Source organism: Phacochoerus africanus, chromosome 3 (assembly GCF_016906955.1).
Source record: "Phacochoerus africanus isolate WHEZ1 chromosome 3, ROS_Pafr_v1, whole genome shotgun sequence".
Classification (NCBI taxonomy): domain Eukaryota; kingdom Metazoa; phylum Chordata; class Mammalia; order Artiodactyla; family Suidae; genus Phacochoerus; species Phacochoerus africanus.
This window is the reverse complement of record NC_062546.1, coordinates 203,111,701-203,136,463: the sequence shown is the minus strand read 5'-3', so window position 1 is coordinate 203,136,463 and position 24,763 is coordinate 203,111,701. Positions and strand designations below refer to the sequence as shown.

Here is a 24,763-nt window from a genome sequence, read left to right as displayed (position 1 = left end):
CAGATGAGCTCATCATCCACTGTCCCACTAAGTCTTAAGTTTGTTCCAGTTACTCTAAAAACCAAGGAGAGGAACATTCTGGAACATCTGAAGAGCAGAGATTTTCCTTAAAACTGGAACCAGTCCTGTTCTCTCGAGTGACGCAGGACCTGTCCTCCCAGCCTTGCTCTTGGTCAGCTCCGGGGTCTGTCTGTTCCAGGCCGGTTCCCACTCAGTCCTCTCTGCACCGTCACCCATCCAGCCACCACGTCCCATCCTTCGGGTGTGAGCTGGGCTGGGGCCAGAGCTGGGGGCGAACCCAAGCCCTCGGTCTGCAGGAGGCGGTCAGACAGACAGGTGCGTTGGCATGACTCCCAAAGAAGTGTCCCCGCCAGAGAGGGGATGGCAGGGGAGCACCTCCAGGGAGCGGGACGGCCCGCACAGAGGCTAAGTCCCACGAGGGCAGGGCACGTTCAGGGCACGGCCAGAGCAGGCCAGGCCAGCGCCGTTGTGAGTAGCCATGGTCAGGAGCGCATGAGGTCTACAGAGGCCCCAAGCTCCTTCCCTGTCCTCCCCAGAGTGCTCCTGGGGGACCCCCAAACACCTGACAGTCCCTTCTGGCCACAGGAGCGGTCGACACAGTACATCTGCACTGTCTCCCATAAGCTGAGGCCATACACTCAACTAGACCCGGCCTGGGCCCGGGCCATCACCTGCTGGGCCACCGTGACCCAGGCATGGCTCTCTGGACACGTGTCCCCTAGGAGTGGCTGAGACGTGCCTAGGGGACAGGTGAGGACGGGCTCAGAGACGAGGCGGTCAGTCAGCATACTGTGGAGGTCAGATTTCTGCAGAAGGAACTGTACAAGGCAGGGCCTGGGGGGTTACCCTCAGGAACCGCAGGGCAGAGAGCCTGGCGCAGAGTCAGGCTCACCCTTGTGCCAGGGACAGTGGCCAGCAGCAGCTGGCTTTCCGTGCACTGGGCACAGGCTCAGATGTGCAAGTGGCTTTGGTTGGGACCCCCTTCCCTTCTCGTCTGCGCCCAGCTGGGCCCAAACGCACACGTGTGGAGAAAGGGCACGAGAGAGCGGCTGGGAGGTGAGCTCATCCGAGCCCTTGGTCTTTCCGTTGAAACGTGGGACCATGAGCGTCCGAGGAGGAGGACAGCGGCCAGGGAGGGAGGGCCTGGGCTGGAAGGCCACGCCTGTGCGTGGAGCCAAGCGCAGGCTGGGAGCCCAGCTGCCCCTGAACCTGGGCCGGGCAGGCGTGCATCTCAGCAGCACTGATCCCACAGGCGGGGCAGAGGCGATGCCTGTGCGACCCGTCCACCCTCAGTCAAGGGATGGTGACTCAGGTGGCTGCCAAGTGGGCACCAGCCTGGAGTCCCCGCTACGTCTGAAGAAACTGCGTGCGTCCTGTGGGCACCACCACGGAGAAGCCTTGAGGGGCAGCACGGCCCGTGGCCTCACCCGGGCGCCCCCCACACCAATGGAGCCATCCTGGAGAAGCAACTGGGGCCACCTGTCTAGTCCCCACCCCGACCGCCAGCGAGGGGCCCACCCTCCAGCCCACCCGGCCCCGTCTTGCCACCCTCCTCTCTCGGACACAACTCAGAGCAGACCGAGAACAGGCGGCCTCCCCCTCCTCTGTCTCTCACCACTCCCGGCGACTCCCCCGGCTTTAAGGGTGAGACGACCGTGAACGACGTGGGAACAGACGGAGGAGCAGCGGCAAAGCACGGAAGCACACACGCTCAAGGGCACAGGGAGTGCCCGGGGCGGGCGCCTGCCCAGCAGCCCCCGCCGGGCAGGCAGGCGGCAGGGGCCCCCAGACACCGCTGTCCTTGCGGGAGGCCGTGGCAAAGGCCCCGAACTCTACCTTCAGCGTCCGCGTGGGAGCCCAGCCGGTGCCGTCGATCGAATGTTCTCGCAGCAGACTGCAACAGACAGAAGGCAGAGCGGTCAGCAAGGAGCGGCCGCCGTGCCGCGGGTCTCCCGCGGGTCTCCCGTCTCGCTGCAGAAGGCCTCCTCTGCCTGGGCCTGCCCAGGTCCCATGGTCCTCTCCTGGGTTGTTTCTGAGGGGTGCCCTCGGTGGGGAAGAGCAGGCTTCCCCCCATCAGAGTGCGCATCAGTTTAACACTCAGAAAACGACAGCGACAGCAACGACCACAGAACAGCTGACACTGAGAGCTGCCTGTCTGCGTGTGACCCTCAACTCACTCGGTGCCCCAAGACCTGAGCGGGGGGGCGGGGGGGCGGAGACGGAGGCCCAGGGGGGCACTGTGCCGCCCCCCACCCCGCCCCCCGCAGGGGCCGCCGGCTCACACCCACGTGAGCACCTAGCACGGGTTCTAATAGCTGTGGTGGTTTGTTTTTGAAAGACTCAGAGGGAAACCGTAGGATACGGGCAGAGTAACACGTGCCAGAGGCGCGGGTGGAGGGCCGGTGTCCACGCTTCCGGACGTGCTGCTGCGAGGGGAACGGGGCCCAGGCCATTTTCAGGACTGTTCTAGCGACTGTAAATGCACAGCCGTGTGAAAACCACTCCAAGCTTCCCTCTGGTGAGAAGAGGGCTTGGCACTGGGGAGCTCTGCACCTCACAGATCCTCCGCCAACACGTTAGGGCGAGGCCTTCCAGGTCCGGTGTCCTGCGAGGGACACTGGGGACTCACAGCGTGTGCTCGAATCCACGTAAATCAATGAAGATGAGGAGAAAGTATAAACATGCAGAATTCCAATCAACGCCAGAAACTTAACTGTCCGTGAAGATGACTCAGAATGAGGAAAGCCAACCTTAAATGAACCACTGCAGCTGCCTTTGAGCATCGCAGAGAAAGGAGAGAGGAAACTCCCCCATGCACCCCGCTCCCAACCCCCCGGGGGCCGTCTTTCCACCCCACAGATGTATCCGTGGCTTTGAGGTAAAACCGCTACAACTTTTGAGTAACTTTTTGGGAAGCAGCTGTCAAATCCCAGCGGTTTATGCGATCCAGAGAGACTTCTTTATGAAGACAGGGGAAAGAAAGTATTTCTGACCCAGCTAAGCCTTTTCAGTTAGAGACCCTACTGCAATTGTAGCTCGTCCTTGTTGACTTGTTTCACGCCTGTCTCCCCACCAGCCGGCAAAACCCATGAAGCAGGGCAGAGGCACAACCGCGGTGTCCGGGCTCAACCACCATTAGCTGATGGCAGGCAGGCCGGCTGACCAGTCAGCACCCTCTGGCTTCTGGCACCAGCACCGCCAGGGCAGGGGGCCTTTGCCCCTGGAGCCCAGGGGTGCCCAGGTCTGGGGACCACGGATCTGGGCAGGGTGACACCGTGGAGGGCAGCACAGTTGCTATGGAGGGTCTGCCTCAGTTGGAGCAGAAGGCAGGCCTGAGGGAGCTCAGGTGACAGCCATGCACTGTTAGAGTTCAGGCCAGGGGACAGAAGATGCCAGAGAACACACTGGAGACTTGGATTCTGGGAGCAAAAGTCTCAAGTGCAACCCCCAGGGTCATGGCCCTGAGCCCTCCAATCCCACAGACATGGCGCTTCTGGTCCTGAGCCAAGAGCAGGGCGAGTCCCACTACCCCCACATACGAGGCAAGGTCCCGTGGAGCGTCAAGCGCCGGCCAGGGCAGGTGGGCGCACCCCAGTGGTCCCCACGCACTGGGAGTGGCTGGGCGAGTCTTGTCATTCCCTTTATTCAAGAGATGCCACGAGTCAGCTGTGCCCAAAGCCATCGCTGGGCACTGTCTGGCTTTTCACTAAGAGGTGGTCCCTGTACAGAAACCGACACGGTATTGCCCTCTGCGAGACCCCTAGAGATGCAGCTGCTAAGTCTGAGGTGAGGGTACAAGTGAAAGGGAGGCCTCAGGGCTGAAGGACCGAGGGGAGCTGTGGAGACACGCAGCCTCCAGCAGAGCGAGGGCCGGTTCTCTCCTGCCCCCTCTCACGCACACCCACATCACCGAGTATCTGCTTCTGTATCTGCCCATCTAAGGAGCGGTGGACGGCGTGTCCTTGTCTCCAGGGGCCCGGCTCCGATCACCAAGGAGACCAGCATCCCCGAGAAGCTCGCCGCCCATGGGGCTCCCACAGGAATCAGCTCTTTGCAGCCGATGCTCATTTTTCCAGCGAATGCGTCCCATCTTTTTCATTTTGATTGAAAGGACTGTTTACATACAAAGGATGTACTCCTGCAAATTTTCTTTCGCTTTTGTGATTTTGTATTATTATTATTATTATTTTTTTTTTTTTTTTTGTCTTTTCGCTATTTCTTTGGGCCGCTTCCACGGCATATGGAGGTTCCCAGGCTAGGGGTCGAATCGGAGCTGTAGCCACCGGCCTACGCCAGAGCCACAGCAACGCGGGATACGAGCCGCGTCTGCGATCTACACCACAGCTCACGGCAACGCCGGATCCTTAACCCACTGAGCAAGGGCAGGGACCGAACCCGCAACCTCATGGTTCCTAGTCGGATTCGTTAACCACTGCACCACGACGGGGACTCCTGTGATTTTTGTATTTTTCATTTTAATGTGGCTAAATCTGTTAATGATTTTCCTTTAAGGTTTCTGGCTTTTTAAAAAAAATAATTTTTAAAAATCAGGTTTCTGGCTTTTGTAGTAGGCTGCCACCTGTTAAATTCCTATTATACTTTACTGATAATCTGATTTCTCCGTAGGCAGCAAAAAGGGCCAAGAGAAATTCCCTGTGGACCTCACTTGGACCAGAGAAGGGGACACGACAGGAGGCGGAGCCACGAGCCCGCAGGAGAAGAGGTGCGTGCAGGTGAGAGCCTGGGGAGACAAGGCTGGACCAGCAACCGCTTAAAATCTGGAACTGGAGCCTGCAGTTTTTTAAAGTTTCAATACTTAAGGGGCAGACATTTACAAGATGTTTTTTAAAAGTATACTCTTATGAAATGTATTTTAAGCTATTAAAAAATGAAGCAGATATGAAAGAAAAGGGGGCTCCATACAAAAATAAAATGGGAAAACAGGTGTGACGCGCCCTCGCGGGGAGCAATGGTCCCCGTCTGCACGTGTCCTTCCAAAAGCAGCCGACATTTACGACGGGGCGAAGAGGGTGTGAGGGCAAGACACCGAGGCCGCGCCCTAGGAGGGACGTGGGCACAGTAAGAAGGCAGACAGTGTACCCCAGACGGAGGGCCCTGAGTTCCTGCAGCCAGAGCGGGGGCCACGGCACCAGAGCCCCGCCAGTTAAACATCACTCCTTCCAGAGAAAGCACAGGACGCAGAAAGACAAAGCCCACAAGCTAATTTACTTAAAAACCACCATCACCACCCCGTGCAACCTCTCTGCTTCTCTACGTCCGTGACCGGTGACCCCAAGAAGCAGGCAATCGCTGGTCCCTGACCCCCTGCCACAGGAAGGGCGGGACCTATGGGCACAGGTCACACGGAGCGCTAGGGGACCTCATCCTGCTCTCAACGTGCCCCTACGCACATCGAGGCCGTTTTGGTAAAGGTGGGACCTCTAAATACGAGGGCCCGGTCCGCTGAAGCCTGCCACCCACATCCCCCCCAAATTCCATTAACCATATTTCCCCTCTCAGCCCAATTCACCACGTGGAGGAATTAAAACAGGGGGAGAAGAGTTCCGTGGTGGCTCAAAGGGTTAAAGATTTGGCACTGTCACTGCTGTGGCTCGGGTTCAATCCCTGGCCTGGGTACTTCTGCAGGTGTGGCCAGAAAATAAGTTAATTAGAAAAATAAAATAAAACAGGAGGGGAGAAGGGGCCTCTGAGAGGGCATTCTGGGTGGACTGCAGAGGCCAGGCTGGGATGGGGAAGCCAGGGGACAGCTCTGCCTCGAAATCTCCTCCCAGTGGAGAAAACATGTGGAAAGCCCATGGCTCAGGCACAGGGTGGACAGGGAGAGAAACTCACCTGAGACATATTTCACCTGTCTCTGTGATGTTGGGGTGCCAGATCCTGGTCAGGCATTTCACTTTGGGGGGCTGCAACACAGAAGGAAGAGGTCACAGGCTCTGCCGAGCACGTCCTTGGTCCAAAGTCTTCCACGCAGCCCCCTGGCGCCTCGCCACTTGCTCATCAGGCGGCAAGCAGCCCCCAGACACTGGCTGGCGTCACCTGGCAGCAGCGTCTCCACTGCATGCACAGTGCTGGTCTCACTGGCAGAGCCTGCCCACACCCTAGCAGGACGGGCCCCTACGGGCCTGGGGCTGACGGCAGACAGCACTGGTGGCTGGGCTTCTGTGGGCTCTGATCCTCCCTGGGCCGGGGCTGTGGAGGAGCCGCAGTGCACTCCACGAGGTGGTGGGGGTGGGGAGTCTTGCACCCCCCCCCCAGGTCCCAACTCCATCAGGAGCCCACAGATTCCTCCGTGCCATGTTGCTGAGCTGCAGGGGAGGTGCTGCTCCCCACAGCAGTGCTGGCTCCCTCTGTGCGTGTTTCTGAAGACGCTATTGTCATCGACACTTTTCTAGATGCAAGCTCTAGTCCACTCTGTACTTGGAGAGCGAATGAAAACGGGGACATGGGCCTGAGGCCTATCAGCGTCACTTAGGACGTGGCACGTCTGGACAAAGCTGCTCTTTCAAGAGCACTCTTCGGAGCTCCCATCATAGCTCAGTGGAAAGGAATGACTAGTATCCATGAAGACGCAGGTTTGATCCTTGGCCTCGCTCAGTGGGTTAAGGATCTGGAGTTGCTGTGAGCTGCGGTGTGGGTCTCAGATGAGGCTCAGATCCTGCGTTGCTGTGGCTGTGGTGTAGGCCGGCAGCTGCAGCTCCGATTTGACCCCTAGCCTGGGAACCTCCATATGCTGCAGGTGCGGGCTTAAAAAAAAAAAAGAGAAGAGAAATGTGCCATCTATCTTCACACGTGTATTTCTGTCATGGTTGCAGATGACTCTGGGCTTTTGTGCACCGCATGGTACAAACACTAGCATTTAACAAGGAGTCTCTATCAGTGGACATTTAGGTCACGTCGCACTTCTGCTGCAAACCTGCTACATCAACGCTGTCCTTGTTCACAGCCGCGTGAGACACTTCCCCGAGATGAAGGCCAGAGCGCTGGCTGCCAACGCAGCACCAATGCCCTCCCTCCAGAAAGGCCGAGAGTCCCCCACCTGCAGCAGGGTGGCCCCTTTCGCAGGGCCAGTCCCGCTCTGAGGTCACTGTGGTTTGTGCAGCATGACAGTCCTCGCACAGAGTATCACCGGACAGGTCAGCTCACGGTACAAAATCTCTGAAATCACATCTTCCCCTAGATGCTAACCTAGAAAACACTGCACCGCCGCATCTTCTCCTGCACTTTCTCTAGTCCTGCCATCAATGCATCTTTGTCCGTGTACAAAACAAGCATCCATTTCAGGACCCTCTGACCTTCCTTCCTGACTTCAAAACACCACGTCAAGCGATTTCCTAAATGATTAACCCAACCTTGCAGATGGAGGGGTCTGAGGACTACAGAATTTAGGTTCAGAGTGAGTTTAAACCAAATGAATGTGCTCTAATTCGCTTTTCTGCAAGTAAATCGGAATGCACTTGACGGAAAGGAAGCTACTCCAGCCTGCATCTCTCGGAAGGCCTTGGAGCTGAGGGGGGGAGGTGCGTGCACACCTCTCTAGGTAACTGACCGCAGTGTACATACCGGGTAGACTGGCTCACCCACCAGCGTCCAAGCCACTGAGGCTTGCTCCCCTCCCTGCTACGAGGCCCTAACCCACAGTCACCCCGTGTTCACTGTGCTCTCCCTTCACCCCTTCCCCAGTCAGAGGCTGACACAGACACCTCCCTTGTCAATGGCCCTCTCCACTGTGGTCCCCAAAACAGAGAGCAAACCTCGGCACCACAACTGTGGCCCTGGATTCTGACACACTTTCCAAACTGAACCACTTTTGGAGACCTAACCCCACCCCCAAAGCAAGACAAACAGGAAATGCCCAGCTCCGCCTCCTACCTTAGTGGCTGGCATTTCTAGCCACCCCATTTCATGACTAAGGGTTTGATATATGGCAAGGGCTGTACTGCAAATCACTGGGCAAGAAGAGATTCTTCAGTGGACAACTGGCTAACCATTTGGAACCACAGTCCCACCCCACGGAGAGCTCTAACCACCAAGGACGCAGAACTCTGGGGGCTGGAAGGAAACAGAGAGGAGGTCTCCTGGGCCTAAAAGCCTGTTTCAAGCGTTTTACAACATGAAAAACTCAAGAAGGAAAAGCAGACTTGACTACAGGGGTGCAGCAAACAAACCAACCCCCACAAAAAACAAAAAACAAGCAAACCTTTATAGAACAACAGCAAAAAAAAAAGAAAGAAAAAGAAAAACAAGAAAATGTTTATAGCACAGCTAAGAAAACTCAGAAAAACGTTTCACATAATTTCTATATAAGAACTTCTATAATAAGAAAAACAAATACTTTAACAGAAAAAACGGCTAAGCACATAATAAGAGCTCATAAAAGACATTAAGAGCCAGTAAGTAGGAAAAATAATTTAGCATCCTACTTACTTATGAAAATTCAAATGACACTTAGATACCATTTATTTCCTCCCAAAACAGAAAAAGAAAAAAGCAACGAAAATACCCCATGTTGGCAAAGGTTTAGGAAGAGGGGCATTTTCAAACACGGATGGTAGGGGTGCGGAGTGGCACGACCTCTCTCTGGAGGGTGACTGAAGAGTAGTGAGAAAGAGCCTCCAAGTCGGCATCGACTGTCTACTTCTGAGAAGTACCCAGGACATGCTGCTGCCCAGGACGTGCGCCACAGCACTGTCTATTCCAGGGCTCGGGTCAGCAGACCACAGCCCGGGGACCAAGTAAGGCTGGGCCTGTTTTGCATGGCCTCTGACATAGTATGGCTTTTACATTTTTAAAAGGTTGTTTAAAGAAAAAGAATATAGGAGTTCCCCCGCGGCTCAGCAGTAACAAACCTGACCAGTATGAGGATGCGGGTTCGCTCCCCGGCCTCACTCAGTGGGTTAAGGATCCAGTGTTGCCGTGAGCTGTGCTGTAGGTTGCAGATGTGGCTCGGATTCAGTGGCTGTGGTGTAGGCCAGCAGCAGTAGCTCCAATTTGACCCCTAGCCTGGGAACTTCCATATGCTGCAGGTGTGGTTATAAAATTAAAAAAAAAAACAAAAAACTGAAAAGAATATACGCCAGCAACCATTTATGGCCTACAAGCCCTAAAATATTTATTATTTGGCTCTTTAAAGGAAGTCTGGTTCATATTATAAAAAAATTTGGTCACCCAGCGCATAATGTATTGTGGTTTAAAGTCATGCGTCCTACAATCCGCGCTCGAATGATGAAAACACACGTTCTCATGGGGTAAATACATACACACCGTACCTACCATAATGTCAAAGCCCAGGTTACCCTGCTCCGCGTGTGAGCTCACTTGTTCGCATGACTATACCCTGTGCACAACGTGTATCAGAAAGCGACTGCTGATCTCCGGGTGCAGAGATGACAGGTTATTAATACTCCGTTTTTACGTAGCGGAATGGTCTCCATTTTCCACAAAGTACCGTAAATTACAAAAGAGAAGAGGGGCCAGCGGGCGTGCAGGCGTTGCTTGCGGTTCTCGTGGAAGTGCGGCAGGATGGCCCTCCCTGACCCCTCTCTCCCAGGAGGAGCAAAACGCGGCGGCCTCCTGCAGCCACTCACGAGACCCACGGTGGGAGCAGCGTGAGGCCCGGGGCCGTGCGACACCACAGCCGAGCTGCCATCTGCATGGGCCTCCGCCTCCTCCAGGCGCCCCGTCCCCCCGGGGGGAGCACCACCACGGAGCCACCCCTCGGTCACCACCGTCTCTGTCTGTGCCCAGGGCCTGAGCTGCTTCAGAGGCCGCCCGACCGCTCACCTCCAGCCTGTGGGGTCTGACAGAGACCCCAGCAACTGCAGGAGCTTATTAACGTCACTCAATCGTTTCGGCCAATTTCTAAGACTGGGAGCGGTCACGAGGCAGCTCGAGACTGTGAGAGAAGGTTCCGGAGCAGAAGGACAAAGGATAAAACGCAACCCCTGCACTTAGCTGCTGAGGCGTGGGGGGTGAGGGGGAAATCGAGGAGGTGTTTTCTTTCTTTTCTAAAAAGTTTATTCTGGGAGTTCCCAGCGTGGCGCAGAGGAAACAAATCTGACTAGGAACCATGAGGATGCAGGTTTGATTCCTGGCCTCGCTCAGTGGGTTGAGGATCCGGTGTTACCACGCACTGTGGTGTAGGTCACAGACGCGGCTTGGATCTGGCGTTGCTGTGGCGTCAGCTGGCGGCGACAGCTCCGATTCGACCCCTAGCCTGGGAAGCTCCATATGCCGCGGGTGCGGCCCTAAAAAGGACAAAAGACAAAAGACAAAAAAAAAAAAAAAAAGGTTTATTCTAAAATAATGCTCTGACTGATTAAAAATCTTTCATTCACAATCTTAATAAGGTCTTAATAGACCTTAACTGTGGGAAGTATAAGTGTTAGGGGTTAAAAAGTCCTTGTGAAGTACGGAAATCAGGTAAATTATGCATCAAAGCACGTGAATTCTGAGAAGGTTCCACAAAGCCCTTCCAGGCTGCCTTGCTGGAAGCCGACTGTGTTTTCTCATCCAAGTGGAGCACGGAGCTCCTTCCGGTCTGCTCAGGGTCTCTACCCCCAACGCCTGTCGCCTGGCATTCTCCTGTGCTGGTTTCCCTTTCAGCACAAGCCCCGCCAGGGGCAGAAGGCCTGCCAACCCCGGACACGTGTGCTCAGCAGGGCTGGCAGGGCAGCCCCGCCCAGCACCGAGCACCGTGAGATTAAGACGCTCCAGGCTCTTCCTTCAGGGGCACAAGGTTGAGTGAGGAGCATGAAGGAGGCCGGAGGCTGCAGCTCCGATTCGACCCCTAGCCTGGGAACCTCCACAGGCCGCGAGTGGGGCCCCAAAAGACAAAAGACAAACAAATTAAAAAAAATAACATAAAAAGAAATCTTCCAAAGGAGACAGAAGAGAACATGAAAACGTAAGATCATTATAAGCCACCAACGAACTCGGGAAAGGCGTCTTTGAAGCTCAGCGCTGTTCTAGCCTCTGGGCCCTTCACTGCCCAGGGACGTGACAGGATGGCCAACTGTCCTCCCTAGAAAGGGGCCACCAGGTGCTGTGGTGGGAAAGGCTTGCATCGGGAAGCTGGGCGGCTCTGCATGAGCATCAGCTCTGGCAACTGAGCCACCGGGACTGGGCAGGCTGACCAGGTCCGTTCCTGACTCTCCTGAGCCCCAGCTTCCCTGGGCAGAGGGATGGGCGCAAAGGGCACCCGCAGAGCTCGGGAGGGCAGACGCGCCCGACGTGCAGAAGCCCGAGCAGAGCCCGCTCCTCCCTTGTCTCGGCGGCTCGTTTCCGCCTCATGCAGAAGACACTCTGCCACCAGATGACGCCCGGGGCGCCTGGACCACGGGTCTGATTCCGCCAGGCTTGTTCGGAAGGGCCGCCCGCTTACACTAAGCCACCCTCCTCCTCAAAGCTCCGCGGCTTTTCCCAAGCGCACCGCCCTTTGATGGAACATTCTTTAGGCGAGGGAATCAATGCACACGCACGGCCTCGGTCCAGAAAGTCAGTCTGGAGTTTTAAGAACCACACGGCTGGCTGTTTCCAGAAACCATCAAAGTAGCCCCCAATTCCAAGTCTAAGCCCCTAAACCAAGGTCACAAACTGCTCCCACCTGCGGGAGTGCAGTGCCCTGTCACTGGTTCCCTGGTCTGTGATCAGGGACAAAGTGGAAGGCTCAATGGGCAGCTGGGTGGAAACAGGTCAACAAAGACCCGAAATGCACAGGTCCCTGTCTCTGCTTAAAAATTAAGTTTCTTCCCCACCCTCATAAATTACATTTCCAAAAGAACTTCCGTTAAAGTTATAGCCCAGTAAAGAACAATTTCCATAGATAAAAATTTGGCTTTAAACAAAAAATTGTTACAGCCACTGAACTATACCCGTGTGAGGCGGATAATTGCATTTGTCAGGAGGGAGCAGTTACTATGGGGAAAGCGATGGGGCACAGGCTGGGCCCAACTCCCACAGCCTCAGAGTAAGAAGAGAATTGTAGGCGTTCCCATCGTGGTTCAGCGGAAACGAATCCGACTAGGAACCATGAGGATTCGGGTTCGATCCCTGGCCTCACTCAGTGGGTTGGGGATCTGGCGTTGCCATGATCTATGGTGTAGGTGGAAGATGTGGCTCAGATCTGGCATTGCTGTGGCTGTGGTGTAGGCCAGCGGCTATAGCTCTGATTTGACCCGTAGCCTGGGAACCTCCATATGCCTCGGGTTCGGCCCTAAAAAAGCAAAAAAAAAAAAAAAAAGAGAGAGAGAATTGTACCATTAGAGTCTTCTTTCCTATTTGACAGGCCTAGAGAAGGGTAAGAAAATAGACGGAAAGACATGTACATAAAATCTGTAGGGCTGGCCAGGTGCCAGCCCTGGCAGCTCAGGGACTGAGGGCCCACCGGCTTCAGGGGAGCACCAGCCCTTCCAGCGCCCCCACTCAGGGCTGCGTGTTATTCGGAACCTTCAGTGGTTTCTCACCCCCCCAAGCCCCCAAAGCTGCGTCTCCTCGTTCCTCCACTCTTCTCTGACCCTGAGTCTTTGCTCAGGCCGACCTGGGCATCTACTGAACACAGGTTGCCAGTTCTCATTCCCGCACCTGTTAACACAGTTCCAGAGATGCCCTTGTCACCTACAACACCTCCCCCGGACGTGGGTGAGCCAACCCTGATCAGGGCAGCTCTGATTCCAGCTCTCCCTAAAAGCTGAACTGGCCCCAACCATTTTCCAAAGGTGCCCCCCTCCTCCTCCTCTGACTTCCTCTCAAGCGGTTTCCTGTCACTGATGGATATCCCTGTCTGCTACTCGCCACTCTTAGCATTTTATGACACCGCTCTCTACCTTCTCTCACCTTCCTAACGGGTCAGTTACCTTCCTTAAAAGCAAAGACAGAAGAGGACTTGGTCCAGTTATTACCGGGAGGGTCCCTGAGGAATCACCCTGGGGCCAGGGATGTAAATTATTCATACATTAAAACGACAGGCCATTATTCTTTTCCAAAATTCTAAAATACACGTTTTATACACCTCTGGAATTTTAGCCTGATACCATAAACAAAAATACAGCTGAAATACACAGGCAGCCCCCCGGAAAGGGGCCAGCTTGGGACCGTAATTGTGACCTGGGCAGAGTGGGACCCGGGCACAGACTGGCTGGCACACAGCACTCGCAAATGTTTGCTGGGAAAATGACTCTCTCTGCTAAAGCTCTGCATCCTGCTGATGAGGGACAGCAACCACAGAAACACCAGCCACGGCGAGCTCAGCCCCAGGTCTGGGTGGGCAGCATGTGGACACACGTGGGGTGTGGGGGGTACTGCTGGGCCCTGAGACGGCCGCCCCACCCCCTGCCCCCCGCCACGCGAAGGGGAAGCAACAGCTCAAACGCAGGCTACTCACCACCATGTTGTACGCATCGGGAACTTCAGTTTCAAACTGAAACTTTCCACCCTGGTAGTAACCCTCATCTATCAAAAAACACAAAACAAAACAATCCTTTAAATTAAAAAAAAAAAAAAGGAAACAAAAGGCAAACACTATGTTAGGATGTGGCAAACAGGACCGAGAATTTAAAAAGAGGGCTGCAGCATTCCTTCCTTGATGATTCCAATCAGCCCCAGGCTGGCCTGCCTGCTCTTCCTCCCTGGCCCTGCGCCCTTGGGAGGGGGAGGCACCTTCTGGAGGGTTCCCTCTCCTCCTCATCTCCAGAGCAGCCCAGCTCTCACCCCAGCCCCACCCTACCCCCCACAGCAGCAAGCCAGCACATCTCATGCGGGGCTTGCGCGCTTGGTCCCCTGTCTGCTGCTGGTCTTGCCATGAGACCCTCAGTTCCAAGGGGCACGCAGGCTTGTGTTCAGTGATTTTTTCCCAGCGCCTGGCACATGGCTTCTAGTCATTCAACCAACACTGACTGAGCATGGACCCTCTGCCAGGCACTGTTCCAGATCCTGGCAACATGGCAGCACAACAGACAGACAAAATCCCTGTCTCAGCGGCTGGGCCCGGTCAACAGCCGCAGGCGGGCTGGCTGAGGGCCTGGAACAGCCTTCAGAGCAGAAAGGGGCTGCCTGGGGAGTGAAAGGTCCAGGTCGGAGCAGCACCGCCAGGCCCCACAGCTCCGTCTCGCCTCCCCTGACTGTGCCACCCACCCTCTGCCCTCCTAGACTCGGCCTGCGGGGGAGCTTGGCTCTGAGCTATAGGAGCGGCTGGGGGCCACTGCCAACTGAGGGCATGCCAGCACTAGGGGGCCTGGAAATGCCCCCCACGAGTTAAAATACTCTAAATTTCACAATTTGACAAAATTAACACCATCTTTAAAATGAAGGTTCAACTTCCTCTAAAATATTTATCATCGTAAACAAATCAGCAATACTACATTTTTTCACTTCCCTCAGTTTTTTATACAGAATGTACATTTAATAGGAAACAGTCTCAAACAAACCATCACTAAAAAAATTTTTTTCTTAAGAGTTTTTGAAACAACGTCGGCGCTTATGTTTGCCCAGCAGTTGAAACAGGCATTACCTGGGCCCTAACGGTTTTATTCTTGGCCAGCGTGAAAGCAGCAAACTACTACTACTTGGCTTTATTTTCCATTCCTCTGATGTGAATCCAAGTGAGGCTGAAGTTTATTTCATATTACTGGCCATTTGTATTTTTTTCTTACAAGAACTGAAGGATTAAGGTTCTTGAGTTCTTTTATTCCTGAGGTGTTTATCTTTGACTTATCAATAGAAAAACCTTCTAGATTAACCCCTGCTTTTTACATTTGTTACAGTGCTTCTTAGTCTGCTGTTTGCCCTTTGATGTTGTTCAATTAGCTTTCATTTTTAAGACGCCAGTCTTTCTGCGATATTATATTTAAAAAGGTCTGTCCCAGAGTTCCCATCGTGGCACAGTGGAAACGAATCCGACTAGGAACCATGAGGTTGTGGGTTCGATCCCTGGCCTCGCTCAGTGGGTTAAGGATCCAGCGTCGCGGTGAGCTGTGGTGTAGGCCGGCAGCACTAGCTTCAATTCGATCCCTAGCCTGGCAACCTCCATATGCTGTGGCTGTGGCCCTAAAAAGAAAAAAAATTAAAAAATAAAAAAGTCTTTCCCTACCAAGATTATAGAAATATTTCATTTTTACATTTCCTCCTATTAACCTTATGGTTTCATATATTTCATCAGTTCACATGACTGAGTTTCTTTTTTCTTCTCTCTGCTACAGCTGCACCTGAGGCATGTGGAAGTTCCCAGGCTAGAGGTCAAATCCCAGTTGGAGCTCCAGCTGCCAGCCACAGCCACGGCCACAGCACAGCAACATCAACACCAGACCTGTGCTGGAGCTGCAACCCACACTGCAGCTCATGGAAACCTCAGCCCACTGAGCAAGGCCAGGGATGGCTACACCTTCATGGATACTAATCAGGTTCTTACCCTACTGAGCCACAATGGGAACTCCACACCTACAGTTAATTGCAAATAAGGTGGTATATTTTTTCTAAATGCTTGCCTAATCATCCACCCTTCTCTCACCTACTTGATAATGTCTGTTTTCTAGTGTTTATAAATACACTTGGATTAGTGACTGACTTAGTATTAAGTCTTTGGAAAAGATCACTTGGGGTGGAAAATTTCCTTCTTTTGTCTTTTTAGGGCCGCACCCACGGCATATGGAGGTTCCCAAGCTAGGGATGGAATCGGAGCTGTAGCCACTTGCCCTACACCACAGCCACAGCGATGCAGGATCCGAGTTGAGTCTGCAGCCTACACCGCAGCTCAGGGCAGCGCCAGATCCTTAACCCACTGAGCGAGGCCAGAGATAACCTGCGTCCTCATGGATCCGAATCAGATTTGCTTCCGTCGAACCACAACAGGAACTCCCGAGGGGGAAGTTTTCCCCCTCCAGATATAAGAACTCTTCACCTAAGTGACATCTTAGGTACAAAATACTCGGGGTGCTCCCTTGTCAACCAGGGGCTCTGTGGACACGAGCCCCTCCCATCCTGACACTGATGACGGCAATGGAAGGTCCGGCTCCCTGACCCTCACGGTGGGCGCCCCGTGCGTGGACATCACGGCTGCTGGGCGACCGCCTGGATCTGCTCAGTCCCCGCCCTCAGCCACAGCTCATCGCACTGCCGTCAGCTCTTCTCTCTTGGCCTTCCACCTCCCTCATTACAGAGTTTAAACTCTACTGCCTGCCAGTTTCAAAGAAATTCTTACTTGGTCTAAATATGGCCTTGACTTTACCAGATTCTTGTCGGAGTCAAGTGGTCATTTAATAATTATTAGGCTTATATCGTCTCTAAACTCACAGAAAAGAGAAGCAGATTGTTCTAATTCTTTTTTCTAGCTCATAGAATAAACCCCCTTCTGGAAAATGATCTGCTTCTTTGTCCCTCTTCTAGCCACACAGCTTTTGGACCTGATCTAGTCTGCTTTTTATTACTGGACTTGCCCAGAAACTCCACAGTCTAATTTATTTATTTATTTATTTATTTTTACTTTTTTGTCTTTTTGCCTTTTCTTGGGCTGCTCCCGCGGCATATGGAGGTTCCCAGGCCAGGGGTCGAATCGGAGCTGTAGCCACCGGCCTAGGCCAGAGCCACAGCAACTCGGGATCCGAGCCGCATCTGCAACCTACACCACAGCTCACGGCAACGCCGGATCGTTAACCCACTGAGCAAGGGCAGGGACCGAACCCACAACCTCATGGTTCCTAGTCGGATTCGTCAACCACTGCGCCACGACGGGAACTCCTCCACAGTCTAATTTAAAGCAGCAGAGCAGACTGGACTGAGATGCACCCAAGAATCTCTCATTTACTGTGATTTTCCTGATGGAGACCCCAGCTGATTCACCTCCTGGGTCTGGCTCTCAGCTCTGCACTGTGCAGGGTGGAAAGAGGAGAAAGGCCCGCCGAGCTCTGGAGCCAGGGGCAGAGGGCTGGCTCAGAGTGTCTGTAACCCAGGGCACACCACGTCTGAGTCTGGGACAAGGCAACCATGGCACTACCCATGGCTACTGTGGCTGGAAAGATGCTGCTTCGTAGGGAAGGGGGTGGCGCTCGAGTACAACAATGAAACACAGTAACGGAAGCTCCTGGCACCCAGCTCTCAGTCAGCCACCTGCTCCCACCCCCAGGGTTACAACGAGAGGAGTCGCCCTGCTCTCCTCTTGTGCCCCCTGCCTCCGAGGGACCACATGCCAGTGTCGTCCAGCCAGGGCATGGGTACCCCTGGGAGCAGAGACTGTCCAAGGAGTGTGTGGGCACGGAGAGCTTTAAGAGGATCCATTTCTAGACGGTGGTGTCCAGAGTGCTCTAGTGTTATACACACCTGTCGGCAGTGCTGTGATTTTCCTGATGGAGACCCCAGTCCCGTCAGCTGCCCTCTCCTCAACCCCCGGCGCCCAGCGCCTCCTCTCCTCTTGCTGGGAGGCCCTGCCGCGGCGTGGGCTGCACAGCCCCCAGGAAAGGCCCGGGGGCTGCGGCGTTATGCAGCCTGGTGCTTTCCCCCATCTCACGCCCAGTGCAGCGAAAGGCAAAGCGTGGCATTAAAAGCAAGACACAGTTCATGTTGGAACGTCTGGAATTCAGACGTACTGTGGCATCTGGGATGATTCGCGTTTCACTATAACTTCAATCCCGAGGCTACCGTAAGAAAAACGAGCCCTGGGGAGAAGCAAGCAAAGACGTCACCAAGAAGCAGCGGCGCTCGCCTCCTCCACGCAGGCAACCAGCTCCGCACCGCGCCTGGGCACTAGGAATTAAACTTGGGAGTGAGACGGCTATTGCAGACACATCTTCAAACCTTTTTAAAAGTTAAGACTGCAGGAGAGAGGTCTGCCAGAGCTGGCTCTGCCTGCTGGCGCGCTGAGGATTTCCCTGATGGGCCAGAGGAGCGAACTCTGCAGCCACACGCTTCCGCAAGGCCTACGTGTGCACTGTTACACGGGTGAGCGTGGGACGATAGGTGCATCCCCGTCTGCACAGCCCTTTCTGCGAACTCAGGGCAAGTGAGATGCTGTCTGGTCGAGAAGACAGGTGTGGTTAGTGGGCAGCCGCAGGCGGGGGAAAGCGGTTCGGTGCACCTCTGGGAAAATGTGACACAAAGGGACGCCCGTGACGGCGTGCCCAAAACCATTTCCACCAGGGAGTTTCCAGCTCTCTGCTTCCAAGGAAATGCAAGAAGGAAGCTCATCCAGCAGTCAGCTATACGATCACGAAAACATCCTACACGGCCTTGGCCTCTAACTTTGAAGTCGAGGGAAGCAATGACACAGAGATAACGGAACGCCTTCCACGCCTGCCTCCTGCCTTACACGGAAAGCCGTTCTCAGCGTCTACATCTGCAAAGACAAAGGAAGGAGAAAACTGATACCGAACCCTTCTTTCCAGCATTCAAATACATCACTTAAATGAGAGAAAAATGCTAAAAGTAACCTTATCACTCTCAGGTACATTTCAGAAGATATGCTATTTTGTTTAATAACCACCAAAGCTTGCAACATATTGTTTGTTTGTTAATTTATTTACTTATTTATCGTCATTTTAGGGCTGCACCTGCTGCATACGGAAGTTCCCAGGCTAGGGGTCGAATCGGAGCTGTAGCCACCGGCCTATACCACAGCCACAGCAATACCACATCCGAGCCACATCCGTGACCTACACCACAGCTCACAGCAACGCCGGCTCCCCAACCCACTGAGCAAGGCCAAGGATCGACCCTTTGTCCTCATGGATATTGGTCGGGTTTGTTACCACTGAGCCACAACGGGAACTCCCTGTCATTTAAAGTCATTATTTATTCAACAAACATTTGATGAGCCCCCACGATGTGTCAGGAACTGTTCTAGGCAGAGGTGACACACCAGCAAGAGACCTCCCTGCCCTTTGGAAGCTTACATTCTTGTGGAAGGGAGACAAGATAAGTAAATCACGTCAGAGAAAGTGAAAAAGAGCCAGAGTCGGAGCTGGGGGAGCGGCAATCTTAAACAGCAGTCTGAGAGTGAAGGCTGGAAAAGGAACACAGACCGGGAAGGGGGGTGGGATCTGCACAAAGGCCTGAGGCCGTTGGCAACGCGGAGGCCAGAAGGCGACGCAGGGGAAGGAAGAGCTGGCTGGAGACTAGCGGGCTGGCCCCCCAGGCCACTGGGAGCGCACTGGCTTTCATTCAGAGTGAGACAGGGAGCCACCAGAGGGGCCTGGCAGGGGGGGACGGGGCCACAGAAATGAGTCACAGGGCTGGAGCCCCCCCCAGGCATCTGATGCACAGTCCAGGTGAGAGATTATGCTGCCAGGACCAGGGTGGATGCTGCTGAGGTGCAGCTCCTGTGAGGGGGCAAGAGCAGGACGTGCAAGCGGATTAGGGGTGGGGTGGCCAAGGAAGGAGCCAGAGAGGTGCTGGATCTCTGGCCCTGCAAGGGAAGGGAGGAACTGCCACCTCCAAGAGAAAAGACTGCAGAGGGCCCAGCTGGCCAAAGGGCAACCTCAGATGTGAGATTAATTTGACATTTCAACACCCAAGGAGACACTGTTTGGCGGCCAAAAGATCTTTCCGGAGTGGAGGGGAGAGATCGGGGCTGCATCAAAGTGGTTTGGGAGCTGTGTAGTGGCCTACCCGGATTTCAGAGGCTGGCGTGGCCTCCAGGGACCTGACTACAGAGGTCCAAGGACAGGACAAAGCCCTGAGGTACCCCCAACTTAGAGTGGTCAGGAAATGGGTCAGTGGAGGCAACAGAGGGAAAACCAGGAGTCAGGAGCTGGTACAAGCAGTGCCTGTAACAAAAATTCAGAAGGAAATGCTCAACGCCCAATGGAACTTCTTGAACAACCGAATAGAGAGAGGAGTTCCCGTCGTGGCTCAGCAGTTAACGAACCTGACTAGCACCCATGAGGACGCAGGTTCAATCCCTGGCCTTGCCCAGTGGGTTAAGGATCCAGCGTTGCTGTGAGCTGTGGTGACCTCTGCTCAAAGATGCAGCTGGGATCTGGCCACATTGCTATGGCTGTGGTGTAGGCCAGAGGCTGTAGCTCCAATTCGACCCCTAGCCTGGAAACCTCCATATGCTGCAGTTGTGGCCCTCAAAAGACCAAAAAAAAAAAAAAATATATATATATATATATATATATATATATATATATAGAGAGAGAGAGAGAGAGAGAGAGAGAGAGAGAGAGAGGGAGAGTTACCGAAGAGTATGATAAGGTGAAAACATTCTTATAAGCAGATTAGGACAAAACTCTGAGAGAAGTGCAATAAAAAACGTGAGTTCAAGGAGCAAAAAGCAGCAATGACCATTTTCCAACCATTAAACTTGTTTCTTCTTTTTTTTAATATATGATGGTGGGTATATCCACAGTATTTAAAGTCTACCGGCAATATTTAAAGAGTAGTATATATAATGCTTTCTTTAAATGTCAATATTTACAGCATACTGGACATTACACTCTATGCAAATTTTAAACTTAAAGGTAGGAAAAACACAACCCCTGCCAAGCTTGCAGACCAGCAGGTGGTAGACTCTCTCTGGAAAGGGCCAGGCCGTACCTGCTTCGGGCTCAGGGCTCCTACGTGTACTACCTTGTCACATACTATGCATATGCCTTTAACTTTGTGAAAACCATCCCCAAGAGCTGCGTGAAAACTGGCCCGGGGTTGGCGAGGGTGGGGCTTCGGCTCACAGGTCTAGCTTTTTCATTAGAAAATACAGGAAAACAAAGCGGTGGCGCTGGGCTGCGGACCAGGGCACGTCCTCGGCAGCGTCCCTGCGGAGAGAAAGCTGTGTGGGCTCAGTCACGCAGGGAGGGCTGGGCTGCGGTGGGGGTGCGTTCAGTAAGACCTGGAGGCCAGCAGCACCTCCTCCACAGTCACAAGCACGGGGACGAGTGGGGCATAGACCACGTGTGGTCCCTGAGGCCCCCCCCACGGCCGTGGGAGGCTGTGACCTGTGACGCCGCTGCTGTACAGAGCCACTGAGGCTTGTAGGCTGCGTACCCGCTGCGGCCCTCTGGTTGGCCCATGAGAGGCTGTCTCACTGGGATCTGGGGACAAGCAGGGCAGGGCAGGGGAGGAAGAGCAAGGAGCGGGGTGTACCGACGAAGGCAGCTGGGAGCATCGGAGGCAGGATGGAAGGGGGTGGATGTGCCCACCGGAGCTTCGGGCAGACACTGAGCCAGCTGTGAGAGTGCTACTGAGGAAACCAGGACCACAAGGAAAGGAACGGAAAAGCTGGAGAAAGGAGAGCAAACAGAACACCCATAGCAAAAAGACACAGTATCTGAAACACCCACTGGATGCACCTCACTGTCAAGCAAACATGGCAGAAACAAACGCTTTGCAGCGAAGCACGGAGAAGCGTGAAGCAAACCCAGTGCCGCGATGGAGGCCACGTCACACGCAGAGGAGTGTAAAGTACTAACACTCACACATACAAGCGGAGTTCCAGACAAGGGTCACAGAGGGAACATTTAAAGAAATGTGGTCGTGTATACCTCACCTGGATGAAAACTGTAACTCCAGAAAGATCAATACACTCCGAGTGAAATAAACAGAAAGAAAACCACATCAAAGCCCATCGCAACCCAACTCTTAAAACTGTAACAGAGACAATCTTTAAAAGCAGCCAGAGAAGAAAATGCGCATCGCATAACATGCAACAAAGAATTACCACCAACTTCTTATGAGAGAAAACAACACCCCAAAACAAGTCAGAAGGCAGGAGAATGACAGCCTTAAAATGTGAAATTGTCAACTTAAGAATTCAATATTCAGCAAAGCTGGCAGAATTCACCGTCCGCAAATCTGCACTACAAAAAAATCCAAGGATGTTCTTCAGGCAGAAGGAAAATAACAGATGGGAACTCAGAGCTGCAAAAAGAAATGAGGTTGTACATGGTAAATATGTTGATAAATATAAAAAGAAAATGTAATCATCTAAAACAAAGGTCGCAGTGTATTGTGGGTATCAGAGATGTGAAGTACACGAGACTACAGAATAAAGGTCCGGACGCGAAATGGAAATACACCACTACCTGTCTAAGCTTCACCTTGAGAATGAGACCAAGAAGAGCAATTAAACTGAAAATGAGAAAATGTGAGCAAAACCCAAAACATCTCAGAGGAAAATCAATGAAACCGAAAGCTGGTTCCTTGCAGAGATCAGTAAGACTGACCTCTAGCTGTAACGTGATCAAGAAACAAGAGAGACATTTTCAATGGCAGGAAGGAAAGAGGGGATAGCACCAGAGACTCCGCAGAATGTAAAAGGGTGAGAGAATATTAAGAGCAGCCTTACACTAATAAATTTGAAAATGTAGTTAATATGAACAAATTCTTTGAAGGATAAGAGATCACCAAAGCACATTCAAAAATAAGAAAGGCAGCCCATAGCTATTAAAGAAATCATACTCAAACTCTTACCACAAAAACAAGATGACTGAATGCTAGACCTTGGTGGTTTTACTGGGGAATTCTACCATTTAATAAAGAATTAACAGTAATTCTATAAACTCTTCCAGGAAACAGAAGGGAACACTTCCCCATTCATTCTGGGAAGAGTTGGGGGGGAGGGGAAGAAGCTAGAACCTTATCTTGCACCATATGCAAAAACTAACTCAAACTGGTCACAGGCCTCAGTTTAAAATCTAAAGCAGGAGTTCCCGTCGTGGCTCAGTGGTTAAAGAATCCAACTAGGAACCATGAGGTTTCAGGTTCAATACCTGGCCTTGCTCAGTGGGTTAAGGATCCGGCATTGCCGTGAGCTGTGGTGTAGGTCCAGATGCAGCTTGGATCCCGCGTTGCTGTGGCTCGGGGTAGGCTGGCGGCTACAGCTCCAATTTGACCCCTAGCCTGGGAATCTCCATATACTGCAGGTGTGGCCCTAGAAAAGGCAAAAAGACAAAACAAAAAAAAAACAAAAACAAACAAACAAACAAAAAAACCCAAAAGCCACAAAAACCTAAAGCAATAAAATGACTTTAAAAAACAAAATCCTGGAGTTCCCGTCGTGGCGCAGTGGTTGACGAATCCGACTAGGAACCATGAGGTTGTGGGTTCGGTCCCTGCCCTTGCTCAGTGGGTTGATGATGGGGTGTTGCCGTGAGCTGTGGTGTAGGTTGCAGACGCGGCTCGGATCCCGCGTTGCTGTGGCTCTGGCGTAGGCTGGTGGCTACAGCTCCGATTCGACCCCTAGCCTGGGAACCTCCATATGTCGTGGGAGTGGCCAAAAGAAATAGCCAAGAGACAAAAAAAATAAGAAAATAAAAAACAAAATCTTTGTCTAAGAAAGGCAAAGATTTCTTACGACATAAACGCAGCTATCTGCATTAGTTTTGTATTGCTGCTGTAATAAACCACCACAAAGCAGCTGGAACAGCACACATGCATAATCTCTTATAGACCAGAAGTCCAAAATGAATCTTGGCTAAAATGAGAGTTGGCAGGGCTGCCTTTCTTTCCGTGGCTCTAGGAAAAATCCATTTCCTTCATTTTCCAGCTTCAAGAGGCCACTCATACTCCTTGGTTCATGGCCCCTTTCTCCGTCCTCAAAGTCAGTCATGGCCAACAGAAGTAATAAATGCAATGACACGGATAAACTCAGAAGCACTGTGCTAAGTGAAAGAATACACACAGTATGCTACATATAGGTTGGGACTGTTTGTATAACAATCTGAAAAAGGCAAAATGACGGCAGAAATCAGATTAATGACACCAGGGGCTGGGACCGCCAGAGGGACCAACTTTGGAGCCGATGGACACATTCTAAGCATCTGGATTGTGCTGGTGGTTACACAGCTGTATGTTTGCCAAAACACAGAGAATGGTAACCCCAAGAATGGTGAGTTTACTGTCTGCAAATTGTACCTCCCTAAACATGATTTCTGAAGAAGATAAAAACAAAGCCTGCTACATGAAGTGTACTGTCAGGTGGCACGGGAAAATGAAAACGTGCCAGCGAACTTTACATTGTCAAAAAGCGTAACAATTACACAGCGTGGGATGGCTCAGCAGTTAACGAACCCAACAGTATCCATGAGAACCCAGGTTCGACCCCTGGCCTCGCTCAGTGGGTTAAGGATCCAGCATTGCCATGAGCTGTGGTGCAGGCTGCAGACACGTCTTGGATCCACTGTTGCTGCGGCGTAGGCTAGCAGCTGCAGTTCTGATTCGACCCCTAGCCCGGGAACCTCCACTGCGGCCCTAAAAAGCAAACAAACAAAAAAAACCAGATCTAAAAACCATGCATCAGACATTTAACTTCATGCCCCTTCCTAGAAGCCTGAGCATCCCAAGACAGCGTCTGCCTCCGTTTATGCGTGAGGCAGAGGACACAACTGGGTGTAAGGACGGTGTACCAGACAACATGTCCCGACTCCGTGAGATGGTACGTGAAGACATCGCATCGACAGAGTTCTGAGAAGGAGCAAGCAGAAGAGCAGTGGCGTTTTCCCCACAAAACTCAATGCGAAGGCAGATAACTGACTGCCTGAAGAGCTGACGTCACATTTTCATTACATATAAAAGGAGAATTGCCCCCTCTAGTTCCAGGGTTATTGGAGGGAAAACACTCTTCTTGGAATCTGCCGCCTCGAGATGGTCATGTCCCCATGTTTAACGTCGACCTCGAAAGAGCCAGGGATGGGCGAACACGTTCTGCGTCTGCGGCCTCGACAGAGTAACAGCAAACCACACATCAGCTCCCACGAGACGGGGCGGCGGTCCAGCCGAAGGCCTGGCAGCGCTCTGACCACCT

At 52.8% G+C, this 24,763-nt stretch overlaps 1 protein-coding gene across 3 annotated transcripts in view; it reads right to left on the bottom strand.

The window, feature by feature from the left end:
- The window catches only part of UBE2F (ubiquitin conjugating enzyme E2 F (putative)), a 54,411-nt gene that overhangs the window by 5,557 nt on the left and 24,091 nt on the right, over window positions 1-24,763 (bottom strand). For all 3 annotated transcript variants that reach the window (XM_047773913.1, XM_047773915.1, XM_047773914.1), the window contains 3 exons: window positions 13,421-13,488; window positions 5,875-5,945; window positions 1,858-1,915 (listed from right to left, as the gene is read on the bottom strand). In XM_047773913.1, the coding sequence (XP_047629869.1) occupies window positions 1,858-1,915; window positions 5,875-5,945; window positions 13,421-13,488 (197 nt within the window). The remainder of the gene's footprint in view (window positions 1-1,857; window positions 1,916-5,874; window positions 5,946-13,420; window positions 13,489-24,763) is intronic.